General features: G+C 41.6%; 1 protein-coding gene across 4 annotated transcripts in view; it reads left to right on the forward strand.

The window, feature by feature from the left end:
* The window catches only part of gramd4a (GRAM domain containing 4a), a 48584-nt gene extending 29670 nt beyond the window's left edge, over positions 1–18914 (forward strand). For 3 of the 4 annotated variants that reach the window (XM_030439839.1, XM_030439842.1, XM_030439841.1), the window contains 16 exons: positions 1753–1873; positions 3748–3809; positions 5545–5683; positions 6160–6185; positions 6523–6614; positions 7544–7635; positions 8249–8297; positions 8407–8478; positions 8571–8614; positions 8739–8848; positions 10462–10616; positions 12412–12556; positions 12741–12834; positions 13222–13312; positions 13479–13547; positions 14110–18914. In XM_030439839.1, the coding sequence (XP_030295699.1) occupies positions 1753–1873; positions 3748–3809; positions 5545–5683; positions 6160–6185; positions 6523–6614; positions 7544–7635; positions 8249–8297; positions 8407–8478; positions 8571–8614; positions 8739–8848; positions 10462–10616; positions 12412–12556; positions 12741–12834; positions 13222–13312; positions 13479–13547; positions 14110–14220 (1472 nt within the window). In that variant the 3' untranslated portion in view covers positions 14221–18914. The other variant, XM_030439840.1, reaches the window with a different exon arrangement.
* Positions 18915–22580: the final 3666 nt, after the last annotated feature.

The following is a 22580-nucleotide window of genomic DNA, read 5'->3' on the forward strand; positions in this document are numbered from 1 at the left end:
ACTTTTAATTAATATTAATCCTACGCTTTCTCTGCTGGATGTGTAAATGGACAATTGTTTGCAAACACATACCCCATATCAACTTTGTACGGTGAGAATATGTCAGACTTGGTGTATCCTTGTCACACCAATTTGCAAAAGGGCAAGGTATTTAATTTTTTTTTTATTCATTCTGTCCATCAAGTTCCACTGTATTTAAGCATTACTTTCGCTATAGTGTAAACCACTGATCTAGTTCTGCCTACAGCACCCAGGGTGCATTGCAGCTGTTGTTAGTCATTTGTCTAATAGGTTTACAGTTGGCTGTGTATCTCCTGGCACAGTGCAACCTAGCCAGCCCTAAGCTGCTTAGCCCATAGCAACCTTTGGCTGGCCTCTTACTTACGCACACACACTCACTTTCTCTGTCTTGTTTCCATACATGAATACCATAAACACATTCTTATGTTTGCAGATAGGGAAAGGAGGACAGGCAAACTGAGCCAGTAGTGGAGGCATGAAAGTGTCTGAGAGGAGTAATGTTACATAGATGAATAAAGAGAGAACAACATCATACTTTGTTAATGGGTTTCCTCTTCAGTGACTCGCATGAGGGAAGACCAAAATGTTCTGCTTTCACTAAACCAGAAATGCAAAACATCATACAAAGTAAGTGAGATCTGGAGATACAGAGTATGCCCTCTCTGTAATTCGTTAGCTGCGGGAGGTGCTGGCAATGAATGTTTTATTAGCTTTAATGGGTAGAGATAAAGGACGAGTGAGATATGAGATTAGGTGATGAGAAAGAGAAACTGGCAGCTCGATTCTTGTAACATGAATCCCCTCCTGCCTGTGTGATGATGGGAGTGTGTCAGGGAGGAGAAGAGGCGTACCAGGTGATATGCACTTTCCCTTGCAGGGGGTGTGTAACCCTGCTTTTAACACTTCCTTTACTCCTAGTTCAGTCCCTTAGAAGAATGAAGGTATTCCTTTTTTCAAGCAGGGTTGGAAACTTTGCGTTTATCGTGCTTTACTGTATATCCTCTGTATGATGGTGTTTCCCATTAATGTGGTACCTCAGCAGTGCGATGGAGGTTCACAAAGTTCAGTTATTAAAGGAAAAGCCCTGCAGACAATGGAAATCTTTCCTTTATGTGCATCATTCTATGGGTACATAAATATTTGGAAGCATTCATTAATTTGTGCTTCTGCACGTGCACCAGCTTTCATTGCCTCCTCTCCTCCAATATTCATGTGTCGCTTTAGTTCGGGACAATAGACTGAGAAGAAACACCACTGTGCTGATGTTGCACCCCAGGCATAGAAAGCCTTGATACCTGAAACCACTTGAAGCCAGGAGGTTAATGACAAGAAGGAAGAGTGAGGTGGAGGTGAAGGTGAAGGAGCTGGATAGGGGGAGACATGAAGTGAGAGCAGCATTAATAATCAGAGAATGTGTAATTAATGAAAATCTCTCCAGTTGAATAAGTTCGCCCTTGATTCCACTTCAGAAAAAGATGTTTTTCAGTTATTTAATTATATTATAATTTTGGATTGAATTGTCTGTTTTGGAGAAACTGAAGTTGTTTTTCCCAGTTTAGATGCTATCTGCTGGATGAAATGTTCCACATAAAGTTTGAATAACTGCAACGAATACGTATCAGAGGCCTTTTTCATGACCTCGAAAGTACATGTGGAGCTCTTGGGGCTGAGTTGTTTTCATATCAAAAATTTGAGATGCTGATCTCCAATGATTATGTTCTATTTTTCCAGAGGAGGAGCTGAGGAAGCTGCGGGAAGAGACCAATGTGGACTCCCTGCGGCAGGAGCTGGAGAGAGAGCGAAGCAAGAGGATAGACCTGGAGCAGAAGATGAATGAGGTGCTCAAAACCAGGTAAGAGAGAGACAAAAAGCAGAGCCAAGTACACGCCAGGAGATTAGGCTAAATGTGCAAAAGAAGGGAAGTAAAAGTGAGGGAATGACAGGAAATGTTGACTCTGCACTTTGTGACAATTCAGCTGATCAGAGTTTATCATAGGTCAAATCTGCAGTGTGTTTGTGTGTGTCAGTCCTAGTGCTACCAAAGTTTTCTGTTATAAATATAGGCCTCAGCAGCTTAGTGGGTGAGGAAATTCCATAAGGAGCTGTGTTTGTGTGTGTGTGTGTGTATGCATGGAGGGAGATGGAAATTGAGAGAAAAAAACAGAAGCAAGTCACGCGCCGGCCTGTGTCGCCAAGTGCACACTGTGACACAGTTGCTATGCTGGTGTCAGTAAAAGCCTGCGTCTCTTGGCACCCAGCGAGCCGCCCTTAAACCCAGGGTGTGTATGTACGACTCTGCGTGTGTGATCAGATGATGTTTCCACTCCTGCCAATGGGAAATTCCACCAGTGCTCTCCAAGTGATTATCAGCACAGAAACACAGCCTCAAGAATGTCTGAGACAGTGTGTGAGAGGTGAACTAATGTACCATGAGCAGAGTTTTCTTCAGTAAATCCTCTGTTAGCAGGATCCAGCTGGAGAGATGGAGGTGCTCTTTTTCTGCGGCTACTGTCCAAGTGTTTCTGGGCAAGGCAGCAGAGCTTGGTGGCCGACACTGAAACACTCTGGTTTCTCTAGGAAGTTGAATATAATTGGGCAGACTTAAATGTCTTCTGTAAAACATCTGCACACTGCAATGTTCCAGATACAGATGGCTGACAAATTAAAGGAACATAATTGAATCTCGTCCCAGTAAGATGTTATTTCATTACTAACATCAGTAACACTTCAATGCAATTTGTGAAGGCTGGGGCCATAGGATACTTTTAGTGTCCCCACCACTGCTGTTGAAGCTTATTCACTATGTTTCTCTGCTCATTTTACAAGTATTTATTTCAATTCGTCTGATATATTGAGAGCTGCAGACAAAATGGATTAGTCAAAGTTAATTTGCAACAATTTGGATAAATGAATCAGTTAGATTTCCAGCTTGTGAAGTGAAGATTTTCTGGTTTCCCCGGTCTTCTTTGATTGTTTAACTGAATAATTTTGGGTTTTAGACTGTTGGTCGGACAAAGCAAGACAATTTAAAGAGGTTTCCTTGGGCTTTGGGAATTTGTGAAAGGCATTTGCAACCTTTTCTGACATTTTGTCACTATGTTTCTAGTACTAGCATTTGGTACTAACTGCTAAATTGTGTTCAGTAGTTACACTTACGTGTCATTCATCAGATCCAGATAGTCTTTAGATCCTTGTATACAAGTAAGAAGTAAGAAGATGCAAAAATGTTAAAAGAATACGTTGTTGTGTTGTGCCAGATTACATAGGTCTGAGAATATTTTGCACGGTTACACATGTCCGTCTATATACTGTAGGTTGTTTTGCAGGCACACAGTCTGCTAACAGCTTCACTAAAGCACACTGAGGTAATAAATGCTGGCCGGGTGAGAAGGTGTGAAGCGCTTGTTCTGAGGAGATATGCTGCCACTCAGTGTGGCATGTGTGTGATGGATTCATAGAGCCAATTTTTCACCATTTGATTTTGATTGTCCAAAAAATTTTCTGTTTTTGCTGCCACCTGTTATGAGATCATAACGGTGAGAATATTGACTTAACACAAGCAGATTGAGACCAAAATGTCTTTGCCTAATTCTGACTCTATCTCCATATGTATCTTTTTAACTCTGCCAGAGACGTGCCTGCTGTGGGACTGCAGCTCTGACAATAGAGAAGTTACACTTGACAAATGTTTCCTCTTCTCTCTCTCTCTCTGTCTGTCCCCCTCAGGCTGGAGGACTCTCCGCCACAGCCTCCCCGGAAACAGCAGTCGCCCTCAAACAATGGAACAGGTATGAGTACCCCCGCAGGAGGAGGGGAGAGAGAGTGTGCGGAAGAGAAGGGTGGCTTGGTGTGAGTCCAGGGGGACGAACAGGAAACGAGAGGGGAAGGAAGACTTTGACGTCCTCTGAGCGGGGGAGTAAATCAAGAAGAGTGTGTGTGTGTGTGTGTGTGTGTGTGTGTGTGTGTGTGTGTGTGTGCAAGGGAGGTGGGGATGTAGGATGTGTGCGGTTGAGCACTCGACAGCAACAGTGTGAGTGCAGACAGAGTGTGGTGCTGATGGGTTATTCTAGGACATACAGCAACAGTGCGTGTAGTGTGTGTGTGCGGCACAGAAAGACACTCTTCCATGGTGATTTCCAGTGTGCAATTAGTTGTCTCCAGAGCAAGCAAGCAACAACAAACTGCAGTAATTAATCAAAAACTGTTCTACTGTGGAGGTTAATTGCTGTCATTAAAATACATCCGTTAGGGAAGAGGAGAGAACGTTAACGCAGCATTAGTCTGATGGTATTTCTAAAATGTGTGTGTTTTGGCTGTTATTTGAAACTTTTTGTTATAGTGTGACTTCTAATGACCTAGCAGTTGTGTGTGCATGCGCGTGTGTGTGTGTGTGGTTTCGGAGAGACGTAGTGGCTAATTTTGGAAAATGGGTTATGATTGTGGATCACTTCATCTAGGGCAGACATGCCTGAGCTCTATCCAGTGTCGGAGGTGCGTGTGTGTGTCAATGTTTTTTTTCAGGGTGGATTAAGAGTGTGTATTGTGGCTTTTTTGTGTGGATAAATGGACAGAGAGAGTGAGTGTAATCTGTCAAGTAAAGAAGAGGATGAATAGAGCAATTTAGGCCGATGGCTCTGTGATAACTGTATTCACTTCAATTTGAAATGGCTTCTAACAGAACGTCATTATCTGTTTTTAAAAAAAGAATTGTGTTTCGTATTAAAGCTGCAGCGAAAAAGAAAAAACAGCTCGAGCTCCCATTTTGCAATAATTACATAGTCAAATTTCACAGACAGGATAAACACACTGTTTAAAAAAGGACAGAGAGCACGGGGTGCTTTTTTTTCAGCTTCACCTTCACACAGTCACTCACAGTCTCTGAGGGTGGCTGATCAGTACAACTGCTGTCAATTAGAGTCAATTAGAGTGTACTTAGCAGCTACACCAGAGCAGCTGAGGATAGTGTTCTTTGCTCAGGGTCACTTCAGCATTAGTAATTGACCATTTGCTGTGCCCCAGCCCCCTTAGTTACTGTTGCTATGCCTGTTGAGTCTCCATTCTCACATAATGCAGTTCACAACAATAACATATTCAATAGTTAAGTTATTATTAAAAGAGCTGAACAGAAACGGACTGGTTACTTGCAGCCGACAGCTATGGATTTTGTCGTCTGAATTGACAGCTGTCGCTGTTGGGTAGTGACCTTGACTTTTACTTTACCTACATGCTGTTAAGTACGTGGGAACAGTATGTGAGGTTTTTGGTGTGTCTGAAACCTTGTTATGAAACCAATAGTATGTCAGTTGCATACTATTTAAAGAGAGAATTCAGAATATACAAACAGTGCCGTAATGACAACACAACAACAAAAATTATCCTTTACTTTTTCATTGAATTTGCTTTCTGAGGTACAGAGTATCTCTCGCACTATGGTGAAACGACACAATTTGTCAGACTTTTGGTGATGTTTAATGAATAGACCTAATCTCAGGGGGTGTATACACACCCATTTGTTCTCTGTAGCAGATAAACAGCAGAAGGAGGTCTGGAGTTCACGGCTGCAGAAGTGGTTGTACGAACGCTTCGGGGTTTACATCGAGGACTTTCGCTTCCAGCCAGAGGAGAGCACCGTGGAAGCCGAGGAACCACTAAGTGCTAAGAGGTGAGTAAGGGTGGCTCTGGAATAGAACATGAAGTGTCTGTCCTCTTGTATTGATTCTGCGGTTGTTCAAGAAGATGTGGAGTCAGACAGCTAGACGGCAGCTGGGTAGCACTGAAGGTGTGCAATCCTGCATCATGGATGAATATCTAAACCATAGAGTATACTGCATGCACCTTTTGAAATGTGCAATGTTCCCTCAGATTCTTCATAGCAGTGTGGCTGCTAGATGAGATGTTCAGAATGGCTTTATTTTTAAGAGAGAGGACGGAGAAAGTAGGAAGCTCTTTTCCTACTTATGTTCTCTGTGCTTGCTTGCTCTCTTCCTTTTGTAAAAGAGAATGAGTCATGCTGTACTGATGAAGGCCAAAGTGCCGCTACCTCCTCTTAGCCATAAAGCAGCTTTTTCTGGTTGCGCATGTGTTTATATGTGAGCATATGCGTTTACTCTGACCTTCACTTTTCTTTTTTCTGTCCAGGTTAACAGAAAATATGAGGCGACTCAGTGAGTATTCAAAACACACACAAAGTAGAAAACCGCAATGGAAGCACATTTAAAATGCAAACTTTGCTATAATTAGCATTCATCTTTGGAGCAGATGTTTGTTGACCACCCATGACTATGGATATTGTACCCCTGGCTTCGTTGAACATGACTTTTCAAGAATACTTGGATTTTGATTTAAAATTTGAACACACTAAAATAAAAATGTAATGCAATTATTATTATTTACTTTTTTAAAGGTTTCCAGGGCCTTGTGGGTGTTAATAGGCAGAAAATAGAGACGGAATCTACATCACATATTTGTTCTAAACCAACCTGAATGTATCTCTTGTTCTAGAGCGAGGAGCCAGACCTGTCACCAACTTCTTAAGGAACCTCTCCGCCTTATCTAATTGGCACTCTGTCTACACCTCAGCTATTGCCTTCATTGTAAGTGTGAACTTGTCCAATTTCTAACACATAAATCCATTATGTTGAACAATGTGCTGTCTAATCTTTCTCAGTTCAGTTCAGTTCAGTTCACTTCAATCATTGTATTATCCCAGATGGGGAAACTTGATTTGCAGTCAAGATTAAAAAAAAAAAAAAAAAGTGCTTGTCATGACTATAACAGAATATGACTTCTGTAAATTGTACAGTGTCTGAATGATACAAAGCTGTGTTGATGAATTTCTAAGCTTTCTAAGCTAAGTTTGCTTCATAAAATGACGGATGAACCCTTTTGGTTGTACATGACGGCGGAATGAAATGAATAGCAAAGTAATTTCTGCTCCACAGTGACAGATTAGAGTGATTCCACCAAGGACCAAAGAGGTCTAATCAGATCTTCATTAATGTCCACAGTCGGTGATTAAGCTAAATCATATTCAACCTATTGATTGCACTCATACATGCCAAGGCCATTTCAGTATGTAGAGATACTCTCACTCTAGTTTGACATGTGACTGTAATAGCCTTTTCCACCATCATTATATCACCACAATTACATGCTTTAAGTCAGAGTCTGAAATCATCATTAAAGGGAATCTTCACTGTCATATGTCATCGGTTTGTCTCCATCTCATACATAAAACTACACAGTATTCTTGCGTAGAGATCTGTCAAATAACATTGGTTGTTATGAAAGATGAAACAATGTTGTAACGGGAATCGTGTTTGCTTTATACAACTATAGAAACCTGGTTGTATAAGCTGCTGTTGTCAGTAGGTCATTGTGTCAAATTTAAATATTTGAATCAATCTGACATTAGTCCTATAAAGCTTTGAATTGCTTGTTTATTCAAGGTCTGTAAACTGTTACCACTTTAATCATTAAACTGAATGTTAAACTGTCTCATGCTCCTTTTGCCTGCCTGCAGATCTACATGAATGCTGCTTGGCATGGCTGGGCCATTCCCATGTTACTCTTCCTGGCTATCCTGCGCTTGTCCTTAAATTACCTCATCGCCAGGTAAAACACGTCTCCTCAGTGGGTACTCTGATATTAGAGAAATGTCCATTGTGCCATTTTTCTATGATATGGTCACTAAACTGCTGCCATGGCTGGTTTGACATTTTGTTCCAGCTGTTAGAAGGTTTACTGTGTGCTTCGTGTAATAAAACCTTTTCAAACTTCACTATTCAGCCACAGCTCAACAGATGCACACTGTGGCACCACATAAAAGCATGAATCTGCTACAGCAAATGTGTGTTGATCATAATGAAATGATTTTTGAAACATGCCTACAAACACACATTTATTATCAACATTAGTGTTTCTAGTACATGATACATAATCCCCTGTTTGAATTATTTGGTTGATGTTTATGCAGTGTTAGCTCAAAGTGAGGCATTTTGGGAATCATTATGAAACGAGGGCACATTAGTATTTGTCAGACTTCTGCCTGGACTTGCACTGCTTAACTGGGACACCTGTTCACCTTTAGAAGTGATGAAGGTTGTAAAGATGTTGCAGTCATAGGCTTTAGAGGTTGAGGAGTAGCTTTGGTGGCCTAATTTAATCCAACCCCCCCCCCCCCCCCAATTTTTTTTTGCATTAATTGCATCATCTTACTCTTTTCTAGAGGTTGGAGGATCCAGTGGAGCATTGTGCCTGAGGTCTCTGAACCCATGGTAAGATGTTTTCCCAGCTCCTGTTTTACTCTTTCCTGTTGCTGTGTTTCAGGAGGAAAACATGTGCATCGGTAGAGTCCTGTTAACACTTTCTCTTTGTTTTATGCAGGAGCCTCCAAAGGAAGACTTGACTGTATCTGAGAAGTTTCAGCTTGTACTTGACGTTGCACAAAAAGCACAGGTACAACACAGCTCATGTTACTTCTCAAATCAGTGAAAAACGATAATGATGAAACAGTACTTACTCATAAGGTGCTCAAACTCTCCTTACAGAACCTGTTTGGTAAGATGGCTGATGTTTTGGAGAAGATAAAAAAGTAAGTCAATGAAAATTGTTAAATTTGACTAAATGCTGTGTTCAAGTGCACAAAAAGTGTATAATAGTTTTAAAAAAGCAACTTTTAAATGATATTTTCATTTTTGTGTATATTTCTCCATCAGCCTGTTCATGTGGGTGCAGCCCGAGAGCACCCGGAAACTTTACATCTGCCTGTGGGTGGCTTTCATCACCTCCTGCGTCCTGCCATACAAACTAATGGGCTTCATGATCGGTGAGAGACGCATACGTGCACAGACAAAGCTTCTTTATCCCTCTGACGTACTGTACGTTCTGTGTTGGCCCTTGAAAGAATGCAAATACTTATACACAATCCAGCGCACACAAACAAATGAATTCATTACAGCACTTGTGTAACTGTTCTCCCTCTCACTGTGAGGAGCATCTGCAGGCTATTAGCATGCCTTTCTGAATATTAGTTACTGTAGCTATTACACAAAATTGCTGTGGGCTCTTTAGAAAATGGCTAGGGGAAAAATATTTCTTGTATTATATTCATTACAATGTCTATGTTCATCCAGATTGACTCCAGTTGTCAGTTCTCATGTGAGCACTTCATACATTTCTTAGAGGATGAATCTCACTGACTTTATGATCCCCTGACTTTTCTTCCAGTGTCCCCAAGAGGTTGACATTTGTAGTTCGGAGTGAAACGAAAAATCTTACTGCCGTTACATTTCCCGCAGAAATTTGTCCTCCACTGGATCAATTTTAGTGACGTTTGAAACCTGAATTGCGAAACTAATGACATTCCTACTAGCATCACCTGTACTTTCTGTTTAGTGCACTTAGCAATTGTTAGCTTACAGGCTAATCCAAGTTGGCAAATATGTTTAACATTGTACCTATTGAACATAAGAACAATAGCACGGTATCATTTTGAGCATGAAAGCATGGGCCTTCGTATTTACTTACATACATATTTTTCAACAATATGTCCAAATTTGCATTTTAATAAGATGGAAGAGCATAAAAACCAAACAGAAATGGACACTGGATGTCAGTCAAAGGCCGTTGTTCAATGAAATTAAACCCAGATTTAATGGATTTGCTGTTATATTATCAATGCACAGTGTAATCCTCAAACGTCCAACAACTCACAATAGGGGAAGGGATGAGACATGTGAGTAACTCTAGTAAATCTCTATTTTTATTGTCACTTACCTGCAATACAGCCATTTGGTCAGAATTGCTCACACCAGTTTTGTGGTCCTGGGACAGAGATTGCAAACAGCATGTATGTGTAACATCCATTGCATTGCTCTCCATGTGTAAACAATATTTGATCTGTAATGTCCTCGTCATTAAACTAACAAATAAAGTAAATCAATAGCAATTTATTCAACTTACCAATCGCTTTATCAGTTACGATCATCATTATGCTGGGAAAACATTATTCAGAGTTTTAATGTTCAGTAACTCTCACAGTTATCCATCTGTTGTTCTTGGCTTTTACAAGTTAGTTTATAGAACTGACTTTGTTTGTAATCGCGCTCCTCATTTGACCCTCTGCAGTAATATGTGAGCCATTATTTAAGGACAACTCTCACCGACTGTGTGAATAGCCCTTTTAAAAAAAGATATAAATGTGAAGGATATTGAAATAGAAATTATGTAAAAGAATTTGAATGATATGAAGGAGTTCTGTAACTCTGCACTGTGAATGGTATTGAGATTAAAACGATAAAGAAACAGAAAATGGGAAGGCCTTGAAAAGTCAAAGTTTATGCTAGCACCAGGTAGGGAAAAAGCAGCCTTCGTCCATTACTTGATCCTTTTCCTTATTCTGATTTTTTCTTCTCCCTTCCTAACCTCTCTCCTCTCCAGGCCTGTATGCCGGTATCAAGTTCTTCATCATAGACTTCCTGTTTAAGAGCTGTCCGAAGCTGCGGGACAAGTACGACACACCCTACATCGTGTGGAACAGCCTGCCCACAGACCCTCAACTCAAAGAGAGGACCAACGCCACTGTGTCCCGAAGGGTAGGGAGGAATAAACACATACAGATCTGTATCAGCTCTCTGCTGTTTGTCCTCCTTTATTCCCTCCTCTTCACAGATTCTTGCTTTCTTTATCTAACTCTTAAACCGTGGCACATAAAAAAAAAAAAAAAACCCACACAGACCCTTCAACACAGCTTAGTCTGAAGCTTGAGAAAATATGCTCAAAGTGTGTGAGGATTATTTCTGTTACCCTACTTCTTTGTTTAAGCAATCCTTGTTGCTAATTAGAAAAGCTAAAGTTGACCAAGTTCATATAGAGGCTTAACAGTTGTGTCGCAAATTTTTTAAGCAGCTACTGCATTGATACCATTGACGTCCATTGGAGATTTACACTAGTTTTGTAAACAACAAGTTTTGTGAATTGAGGTTAGTGCTATGTAACCACCAATTTAGCTAGTTTAGTGAGCAGGCTAATCTTGATAACATGTAAAAAACAATGCCAAAAATAGAAAGGAAAGTGAAAAAGAAAACCCAGCTGTTACATCTACAAAAAAGTAATTTCGGTAAAGATTGGAGAACATTTATGAATTTATATTGAGATATAGTTGGAGAACATCATTCAACTGTAGGTTGTATCAGGACAGGCTGCGTCTACCCTCCCACCACTGACCCCCTGTGGCAGGCCAAAGGGAGAAAATAGATCAATAAAGTATCAAAATATCATCCCTCCGTCAATAATGCATCACAGCTCAGCCGCTCTCTGTCAGGATGTGCCCGGGACACCACAAAGTGTACGTGTTTCTCTCTCTCTTACGTAAGATTGAGTGTGTGAGCATGTGTGTGTGTTGCTGTGTCACAGGTGTACTCTGTCGTTTCTCTCTCTCAGCTCTCTGGCACTGAGAAGGTAGGGACTCTGGTGTGTCTGCCTTTGGTTACCTTGCTGCGCCTGGGTGTGCCGCAAGCTCACCACAAAGCGTGCGCGCGTGTGTGTGTGTGCAAAATGTGTGATACACCTCGGGACTGGCCGTCAGTGTTTGTGGACAGAATGGATCAAAATGTCATGATTACATTTCAAAATGGACTTCTCAAATCATTATTATATATCTTTTTAAAAAAACATTACATTGAATTATTATTATTATTATTATTATTATTATGATGTCCAGATTGTTGACATTTTTGATCCACTGATATAGATGCTCTATGAAAAGTAGTAGTGTGTTTACAGAATAGTTAAAGTGCCCATAGTTTCCCTTTCACTGTAACGTAGAATGATGGTGCATTAAATCCTTCCTGTTCTCCATAATTTGTTGTAGTTGACCCTAAAATGTAATTACTTTATGAAATGTCAGTTAATTGCCTTTGTAACTGAAACACTTGCATTAAAAAGATTGACCTAAACCTGTACACCAGGCTACATTTTAAGATAAAACTGATCTTTTTTCCACAAACTAACAAGTATTTCTGCCTATAAACTGTGGCTCTGGATGATGACTGAATGATGGCCTCACTCTCTGCTTTGCACGTCACAGCTGAGCCTGCTGCAATCAAGTGCACATGCAGAGAAAGCACATAATGCAATACTGAAAGTTGAGCTGTTTCGATTGTGGCCACTCTTCTCAGTAGCTCTGGGAACATGCAATACTGTTAGATGGTACCACAGAATGTGTGGAGATTTTTGGATTTTAAATATGTCTCCCTGTCCCTCCTCCTCTGCCTCATCGTTCTGTCCTACATGCCCTTTTTGTCTCCTTCATGGTGACTGTGCTCTGACTTCCGTCTTCCCGTCATCCCGTCTGTTTCTCCCGCCTCCTCCTCCTCCGTCTCTCTCCAGGTTCAGCCGGTGGTTTCTCGGAGCAGCCTAGCCACCGTCCCCTGTGGGGTGAGCAGAGAGGAGGAAGCGGGTCGCTCCCACAGCACCAAGAAGGGGGCTTTTCATGAGATCTTCAACCTGCAGGAGTCAGAGCGCCCTCTGGCGGGTGAGGGGATTTACTGCAACATTAAAAAAGTGTACCAAATACTCACATATCTGCATTTAGCCTGGTACAGGTCTCATTCATAATGGTTACCAAGTTAAATTTAGAAATGTTCATTCCACTTTTTAGATTACAAAAAGCCTACAAACTGAGAATAAGCAGAAATCACTATCTTGTGTGTTTTCAGTGTGTGAGAATGGCTGGAGGTGCTGCCTCATAAACAGGGACAGGAAGATGCCGACAGACTACATCAGGAACGGAGTGCTCTACGTCACAGAGAAGTAAGTGGGACATCTTTCCTCTGGAGGACATCTTTTATCATTAAATCTCTGACTGCACGAGAGGAAAAGAAGTTACTCTTCAAAGGTGGAGCCAAGAGGAGGAGCTGCTGGGAACAATTTAGGCCAATGGCTTTGTAGTGAATGGAGAAGAGCTACACCTTCTCCTCACTCTCTCCCTCCCTCTGTCTGTGTCAATCAGTCAAGAGTGGATCAAGTAGGACAGGCCTCCTCCTGAGAATATCTCAGATCTATAAATCCCTTCACCTGTTCGGATCTGGAACTGACAAGAAGTCCATTCAGTTTGTCGTCCGTTTTGCCTCCCTGCTTGTTTTCCCACAAGACCCCTTTCAGCAAGCTGTTCTCTCTCTTTCTGTCTCTCCCCTTCAGTTACTTGTGCTTTGAGAGCTCCAGCTCCAGATCCAGCTCCTCCAAGAAGAATAAGGTTATCAAGCTGGTGGACATAACTGACATACAAAAGGTAACCACTCTAAAACATGGACAGTTTGAATCAGGGGCAGGAAAACTCATTATTGATCACATAGGAATTACAGATTTGTATTTGATTTAGCATGAGTATTATTGTATGACTAAGTGTTATTGAATAATATCGATAACAACCATCTTGTTATTTTGACCCCCTCTAGTACAAAGTACTGTCAGTCCTACCAGGAAGTGGGATGGGCATCTCTATAGCCACTCCTTCCACTCAGAAGGTACAGTATTGAGACACTGAAGTGTTTTTTTCCTTTGTAGATTTATATCACCTGAATAGATTCAGTGTATTCAGCTGCTTTGTTTCAACTAGAAAAAAGCTCAGCCCTTTTCAGATGGCCTGTACAAAACACGTAATATCTTTAATATGAGTTTGTGGCCTTCCAAGATTCTTTTCATAAAAATAATTTCCTTTGAATAATAATGTGTGTCTGATACAGTTTATCCAATTGCCTAGATAGAGATTATTAATAATACATCTTTGAATATGTAAATATTGTTTTTTTTTCAAAAGTTTTAACTACAGACACCAAGACTTTGAGAAGACTTCTTCTCTAGATGTCTCTTTAGTTTATACGACCTAGTTTTCACAGTTACATATTTCACCATGATTAACTTCCATGATTGACATTGCCAAACGTCAAGGGAATAGTGCAGCGTGTTTGCCAGGAAGTAGATGAGAAGTTTGATAACACACATGCCTGTACCGTACAGGGAATGTGATGCTGCTGCTAGAAGGTAAATTGTAGACATTAACGACCAAGCATTTCTGTTTTCCTCCAGCCATTGGTCTTCGGTGCCATGATCCACAGAGACGAGGCTTTCGAAGCCATCTTCACCCAGTACATGAAGATCATGACCACCACCAAACCACCGGCCAGCGCAGAACTCTAGACAGCCTGCGTCCCAGCAACACATCTCCATACTGGGGCAAACATCTGGGGAGAGAGGGCCTCCTGAGATTCAACTGGACTGGAAGATACTTTAAAAACCCACCACACTCCTCCACTCTGCTCCTCCTCTTCGTGCGATGGGCATCTGCTCCCTCATCGATGGTCGTCGGCCAGCTTTTATTGGTGGATATCCTGTTGGAGGGGGTGTGTGGTTGTGTCTGCTACGTGTCAGGATTTAGTTACATCACACTTTTTGTGGGTGTTGGATACTGAACAAAATCCGTCAGCTGGTTCTGGGGAGGAGTGAGGATCGGTGTGGTTTTTATCAATCAGCAGAATATATGGCGAGGGGGCTGGTTCTCCTCTCCCACCTGACTGACCAACTGACTGGCTGACTGGTTTCCTGACTTACTTGTTTCTGTGTTTGCATGTGTGAGTGTGTGTGTGTGTGTGTATGTGTGTGTGTGTGTTTGTGTGAGCTGAAATTAAGCTCTTAAATTGCGTCAAATGGCTCTATTTTTGTCTTTACCCTCAGTCAGTGGAGTGACTTCTCCTGTGGTGGGAGGATTTCAGGAAGTGCTCATCCTGGCTGTAAAATAAATATCATAGAAACAAAACAACTAGAAGATAAAAGAAAATAAGAGGTTCTTTCAACTGCCAGCAAACATCTGTAGGAACAAAATCTGTAAGTTTTAGCTTTATAAATCAGTGCAAAACCAACCATTAATGTTGAAATATTTAGAAATCGAACCGGCTGATCGGTGCCTCATGGCTTAGCCCAACAACATTATAGTTTGAGTGTGATCAGTGATTGTTTTTTAACGTGTATTAGCTGTGAAAATGTCAGATCACCATTTGACTGACACAGAGCCTTTCTGTTAGTTTACACTGCTGCTGTCTGTACTTTCGTTTAATTTTTTCCTCGTCTTTCTAGACACACGGTTCAGCAGCGACGGTGTGCTTAGGTCGATCTGACAAACAGTAAAATGTGCGCCGCCGCGTTCAGCATCCGCTTCGGTGTTTGTAAATGTGCGTATGTGAAAAGTGTAGTGGTTTTTTTGGTTTGTTTCTTTTTTCTTTAAAAAAAAAATGCCTTTCTTTTGAGAAATGTCTTTGTAACAAACAGCCTTTAGGATGAGTAACTGGTGGTCCCGAGACGAGAGCACAACCACTGTTAGATGGTTCAAACACTGACTGCCATTCGGAGCTGTGTCACAGTAGCCTCCTGTGTCTAAGCTTCTTTTCAAGGCACAATCTGTACATACAGAGAGATTTTCCTTTTTTTTTTCTCCCACCAATGGTGTTCTTCCTGCACTTTATTAGGATGTTAACTGGAATTTGTGACATTTATGTTGCAGTGAATAGTCTTCAGATCATTACAACTTCAGCTGGAATACATGGTCAGTGTTAGCAAATAGTTCCAACGTCCTACAGTATGGTTTTTCTCTTTTTTGTCTGAATACTTGAGCCAGTGCAGGTCGCATCTCGCTGGTCTGTGTATTAATACCAGATTGACAACATTAAATCTGACCATGACAGAAGAAGGTACTTTGACTTGAAAATATAACCACATAGTAAATCTAAACCTGATGATAAAAGAGAGTGCAGTCTCCTTCTGATTGGGCACTCTCACTTGCGTATATTCTCATCTGCTCTGGCTGTTAGAGGTGACCTAGGCAGCAATATAAATTCTTTCTAATTTGTTAGTATAAATCCATTTTTATGACTGAAAACCAGGATTATGAGCTATAAAGACATGCCTAATTAGGTCCTTTTTTGTTTGCTTGTGTATTTCATCACTTATCTGTAAAGCTGCAGCAAGTAGAGACAGCCATCTGGGTGCTCTTCCACTTTTCCTCTTGCTTTTTTAAAAACAGTAGTCTGTGAAGTATATGGATAAAGGACTAGACTGATCAGAATATTTCAGCGTCACTTTATTTTAAGACACTGTTCGCGAGAATAAAGCTGGACTTTACCCTTGCAGAATGGTTTAATATGTAGAAATATAATGCCAAACTACACCGTGTTTTGTGAGATGAGTGGAGCATAGCATACGGGAGTGGAGGTGATGATTTCCCCTCAGATGTCAGTGTGAGAGACAGTAGAGTAGCTATTCCACGCTCCTAACTCTTATTTACTGTCTGCCCTGCAGCACAAAGCTTTAGATTCCCTGTAAATCTTACAAAACACTGTAAAAAGTGAAACCTTGACATTTGAATAATTGTGTTTATCTTGGTCACTTTTACCCACTGGACACTGTTTTTTTTTAGTTCAGCAATCTGTAATCACTCTGAAGTCACAGTACCCCAAGAAAACCAGAGGATTATTTTCTGTTTTTGTCCCATCAAATTAAAAATGTCAAGGTTTCTCTTATACAAGTCCTCTTGTCATCATTACCAATTAGAATCAGCTGAGCTGGATATGAAGTTGCCAGAGAGGCAATGGACCAGTTCAATGAACCACATTCTTAATTGTAGTTCAAACTAATTAAGTATGGATATTTGTCATTGACATCCATTTGAATGATTTGGCCTGTTATTAAAAGGCTGCCTTCGTTCCCAGACATGGATTTTCTATTTTTGTTTAGTGATGAATTTGATCCATGAATGGGGGAAACCTGTTGGATATTAGGGCAGGTGAAATCAGTAATTAACGCTGTCTCACTGTGTGATTGGATGGCTCGTCATAGTCTTAAAGCTTTTACCTGAAGCCTTTTTGTAATCTGTTAACGCTGAAAAGCAGCTCTCAGGGGTCTGGGAGACCCCCAACATGACTGCGCTCAGATAAAGCACAGAATGTATCACGTTCTAGATGTTTAGGATTATTTTTCTTTTGCCAAATCTTTAAATGTTTCTGTCTGCCATATTCTGCCTACGCTCATGTTTACAGAAGGTTGTAAAAATTTTAATTATTTGTTGTTGTTTTGTTTTTCTTTCCTTAACCCAGTTTGAATTCCTTTGACTCCGGAGTGATGAAGACTGGACTGCTGTTTTTGAATTAACGTCTCAGCTCTCAATGGCTCTGCACCACTCACATGACTATTTCTGCTCACCTTTAACCAATAGGAAACTCGAAATCGTAGTGACAACAAGAGCAGTATTTTAAATCGCATACAGCATGTAAATTGTCATATCCAACATCTCAGTACTTGGTTACAGTGTAATGCAATTTAAACACAGGCTTCATACAGAGCAGAGATGGTCATGGTGGACTGAAATGGAAACATCAGTGTTTTTGACATTAAGTTTGTCCATTGTGACTTGATGCACCTTTTTTCAAGAGGCAGAAATAAAACAAAAGTTGATTTGTATTGTTATTGAAAATGAAACCTAATTTTGTCCCCTAATTACTGTAAGGCACTTCCAGCAATCCAGCAAAAGTAAAAGGAATAGTTGGACGTTTTTGCCGAGAATTAGATGAGAAATTTGATACCACACATGCCTGTACAATTGGTGTGAAGCTTATGCTAGCAGCCTGTTAGCTTAGCATACATGTTGTTACCTTTGCCAGGCCAGGCTATCTATTTCTTGTCATTTTACTGCTGGCTGTACGTAGATATTTAGAGCTAGACAACATAAATAACATTTAATGATTGGAAACGTCTTTTCCAGTTCAATTCAGTTCAAATTTACTCTGGTTTTTCTGTAGGTTAATTAGGCAGTTGCGTCGCATGCAATTTAGAAATTGAAGCCTTCATGGTTAAATTATGTTTAAAAACTCTAATCTGTCAGAAACCTTCATTCATGAGGCCCTGCAGCTCATGGGCTCACGTCTTTTGTTGAGTTGTGACAAACAGTGGCCAAGGGCTTATGGGAAATGTTTAAGAAAGGCCACTAAAACACACATGTTCAAAAAATGATAAAATGGATAAGGATGGTAATATTCATGAAAGTGTTAAATGTTGAAAGTGCTGAAAAAAGTGGCATCAATGTTTTCACCTCAGTAACAAAGCAAATAAACATATTTCCCAAAATGTCGAAATATTCCTTTAATGGTAATCTGCACTAACCGACTGCCATACTGTGTATCTTGCTACTGACAAATGATAGAGAGCAGTTTGAGGGTTTAACTGCTGGTATAAGTGGACAGGGACATGGTCAAAAACAGTGGTGTTGTCCTCTGAAGGTCCCCTTTGTTCTAAGCTGGTGTCCTCGCTGTTGTATTAAATATGTAGTTCCTCTAACTGTGTGTAAATGTTAATTAAGGGTTTTCCAAAAGCATTTCAAGTGATCCACACTGAGTGTACAGTGCTAACTGTACCAGGGCTCCTGTCTCATTCTGTACAGTCCTGTACAGACAATAAATTGTCTCAAGGCTGCAAACAGCCTTAATCTGACTCTATAACTAGAGTGAATTTAAACAAATGGAAAACATCTCAAGGATTCAGTCCTGTTTTATGGACTGAGACAGTTCTCAGTTGGTACAGTCACTGAATTGCAGATTAAAGCCCAAGTGTAACTGGGAAACACTGCGGTCATTACACTGAGTGATTAATTTGTCATCTGTGACAGTCGCTGTAATGACTTCCTCTTTTTTTTTTCTCCTTTTTTTCTTTCTGTCAAAGAGGAATTTGTATACAAATGATTGAAATGTACAGTGAAGAAAAACAAAAACCACTGAGTTTTTAAAAGACATGTCTATTGTAAAGAATAATGTGATGTACATTTTTTAATTTAAGTAAATGAATTTAAGGTACTTTGCTCTCGTCTCTGTCTTCTTCTGTCCCGCTGATGCCTCACTTATTTAACAGTGGCTGCAAACTGCAGTACCTCTTTACGTCCACATGAGGTCAGTATGAGACTGTTTGCGGGACCCGGGAGAAAATTCCCTTTTTTTCTTCTCCCCCTCTCCACAGGGAGGTCATGGTTAGCTGCCCAAGGATATTTTAGTGATTTATTCCCCGAGTAGGAGTAAGAATGTCTTACTGATCTAAGTCCATTTTTATGGTGATCGGGCAGCCAAAGAATCAATCGGGGTGGATGAAGACGTGTTTTCTCTCCATCTTGATCTTGTGATTTCAGCCGCAAGATTTTACAGGCCATTTGTCGGATATATGTCTCCCAATCTTTGACAAATCTCATCACAATATAGATAGACACAAGCCACCTCAATATCCAGATCTGCACCAAAAGTTAACGGGGTATATTCTGGGTGGAGAACCTGCCTCTATCCGAGTTTAGTGGCAATCTGCTCAGTTGTTTTTGTGTAATCCTGCTGACCAACCAACCAACCAACCAACGGACACGGGTGAAATTATAACCTTTTTGGAGGAGGTAATGAAGTCTGTATACCGGATTCAGGCTGTGAAAATGTCTGTGAGCCCTGATTGCACGCTAACATGCGACACTCGAGTATTTCAAGGAAATGGCCGCACTTCCAAACAGAGGGGGGATCTGGGAAATGTACATCTGTAGTTTGTTATTCTCACTGCACTTTCTGATCCCAACACATTATTCTACTGCATCTGTATTCATATAAAAGTGCTCCTTCAGGCAGAGGAAGAGATGAACACGGCCTTCGCAAGACTCAAATGACTGATGTTGAAGTGTGTTTTTTTTTCATCATTTATACTGAACTGCATTTCATTCATGGACTGACCTCAGAACTGATAAGGGTGATCGCGAAGAACAGAAATCATAAGAGACGTGGTTTAGTTGGAAATGAACAAGCACAATATTGGCTGTCGTCGCAGCCTGGTTGTGTACGGTTTATAGTCGGAACATTAGGGAGCAAGAAGAGTTGAAATGGTAGCAGTGACGCAGCGATCATTCAACTGCAATCACATCTGTTAAGTGATTCAAGTAGTTCATTTTTCTCTTCAACTTTCGTCTTTTCTTACAAAAGTTTTGAGTCCTCGCCTTTACCGAGTGAAGAGTTCCCTCCACGCTGCCTCTCGCTGCTTCAATACTTAATGTTCCTCTGAGCGGTGCAGCTGCAGTAGATCTCATTTACAGGGTTTGGAACTGTTTCACCACGATTGCACCAGGACACACTGCGCGCTGGTCCTCCACCACGCGAAGCTGGTGCAACATTTCATCTCGAGCAGATTTCCTGTCAGAGCTCCACACGCAAACTGTTCCTGCACCCAAACTGATGACTCTTTCTTTTTTTTTTTCCTTTCTTTCTATTCTCTGATCTGTGCTGACTTGTGAGCAGGTTCCTTCTGCGACTCGTTCGTAAGCGCTGCGTTTTAAAGAGGAGCGTCGCCACCTTTCACTGCTCCGTAGATGACGGCTCAAAGTCGTTCACCGGTTTGTTCGAGTCGTCATTAAACACCCCATGGTTCACCTGCGCAGGTGTTCCCAGGTGAACCTCACACTTGTGATTTCTCTTGCATGAGTTTCGTTCGTGGTGTTCGGAGACCTCACTGCAGTCCGACTTCAACCTGAGCAGAGGTCTGAAGTTGGCAAGCGGACTGCAGACACCTGCGGGCAGCTCGGCGCCTTTGAGTTCCGAGCCATGGAGAGGCCACAGGCAGATGCAAAACTTTCTTTACCTCAAGAAATAAAAAAAAAAAATAAAACGTGTCGCTTGAAATCCCAGGAAATTCAACCTTCAACCGTATCTCGACTAGCACACAACGCTCAGGAGCTGCGTGTGTTTCAAGTGGTTGGTTGCTACCCGTGGTTGGTGGAGGTGACCTCTCCGCCTATGTGTGTGTGTGCGCCGGAGTGTAGAGGACAGACACTTGGCTCGCCCGGCCATCAGTCATTAGTTAAATGTTGAAATGACTCTTTCCCTGAAGGAGAGCAGACCGCTCTGGCCATAGCTCTCCCCTCCAGCAGCTGTCAGCTCCAAGCAGAATGACACACACACACACACACACACACACACACGGTCTCTCTCTTAAGCATGACACAGCGGCCTGTCTTCCCCAAACCGCTCACCGGGGACGTAAAAGTCAATTATTTTAAAATGTGCACAGATAAAAGCGTCTTCACGCGGCGCTGCAAAAACAACAAAAGCGTCTCTTTCGGTCAACAGAATGCAAAAAACATAAATACGCTACGCCATCGGCTGTCCAGCCTTCCCTCCCTAATGCAATTTTCATCTCTCCCTCTGGCCACCGGTTATTGGCCGTTAAATCTGATCCGGATCAGAACACCAATCAGCGTTTTAGCGAGCACATTGTTTCCCTAACACTCATCTAATTGGATCCTCACCCCGAAACAAGCTCAGAGGGAGCGGCGGCGGACAAGTCTGTGTCTTTACCGACGATGCGTCTTTTATGCAGATCCTGTGTCAGCTCTACCCTCCCCATGAACCCTTTACCACGCTTCGTTTTGCCGATGAACACTACAAAGTGGCGTCGAGAGGCACGCCCACGCTGAGACAGACAAAGCAGCTATTTCTGTCTGTCTGTCTGTCTGTCTGTCTGTCCGTCTGGGCCACATCATCTGCTAATTCACAAAACACACGGCATGCTGTCCTCACAGCGGCAGAATGAGGCTTTTCAAACTGTCGAGGGCTTTTTACAGGAAGCACACCGGCCGCAGAGAAGCTTTAACAGCGTCTGGCTGCTGATAATGGCTGCTGATGGCAGGGTCCATAAGTACAGTGTAGATAATTAGTGTAAATGCTGTAGGCACTCTTCAGTTTAATAACAGTCTTCTTTTTCCACAAGTTTTTCGTCCGGCTTCTCCTCTTCCAAATTTGAGCTAAAGAAACCGATCAGCCATCGAAATGTTCAGCTGTTTAAGCACTTTCAGCAATTTTTTATTATTTTTTTTACAGTGGAAGTGAATGGAAAAAAAGTCTTTTCAGTTTTCTCCACATTTGTCTTTCAGTGACTTAGCAATTTCTAGCCTGACCCAGGAACTGTACTGGTTGCACGTACCTGCCGAGCGGCTACGCTAGGGATTTGCATGAGTGCAGCAAGGCGCAGCACTGACGGACAGCTGGAGTTGCGAGGCCGAGGAGTTCTCGCGATAATCACGCGTGGCAGCAGTTATAAGTTTGTGTTGTAAACGCAACAAGAACAAGCGTTCCCAACCGAAGGATTAGAAGAAGTCCTTGGATCCGTCTCTTTTTTGAGATTTTTGTGTTTTATTCTGAAAATCAACCGGATGTTGTGTTGTTGTTTCCGTGTCTGACTTCCTGTCTGCGCTGAGCTGAATTCAGCTGAGATGATGCACCGTGCTCCAACATCCGGCACAGGTAGAAGCACTGCTTATCAGCTACGGAACAGTCCGGTTCGGATCTGGTGGAATTTTAGGGGTTAGACTGATCCAATCACGTCGTTCCTCTGTTCTGATTGGTGGACTGGTGTCTTCGTCCCTCTCTTTCTTCTTCTCTTCCTCCTTTAATCTCTCTCTCTTACACACACACACACACACACACACACACACACACCTCCTCTCC

This window comes from Sparus aurata, chromosome 14 (genome assembly GCF_900880675.1).
Source record: "Sparus aurata chromosome 14, fSpaAur1.1, whole genome shotgun sequence".
In the NCBI taxonomy this organism is placed as follows: Eukaryota; Metazoa; Chordata; class Actinopteri; order Spariformes; family Sparidae; genus Sparus; species Sparus aurata.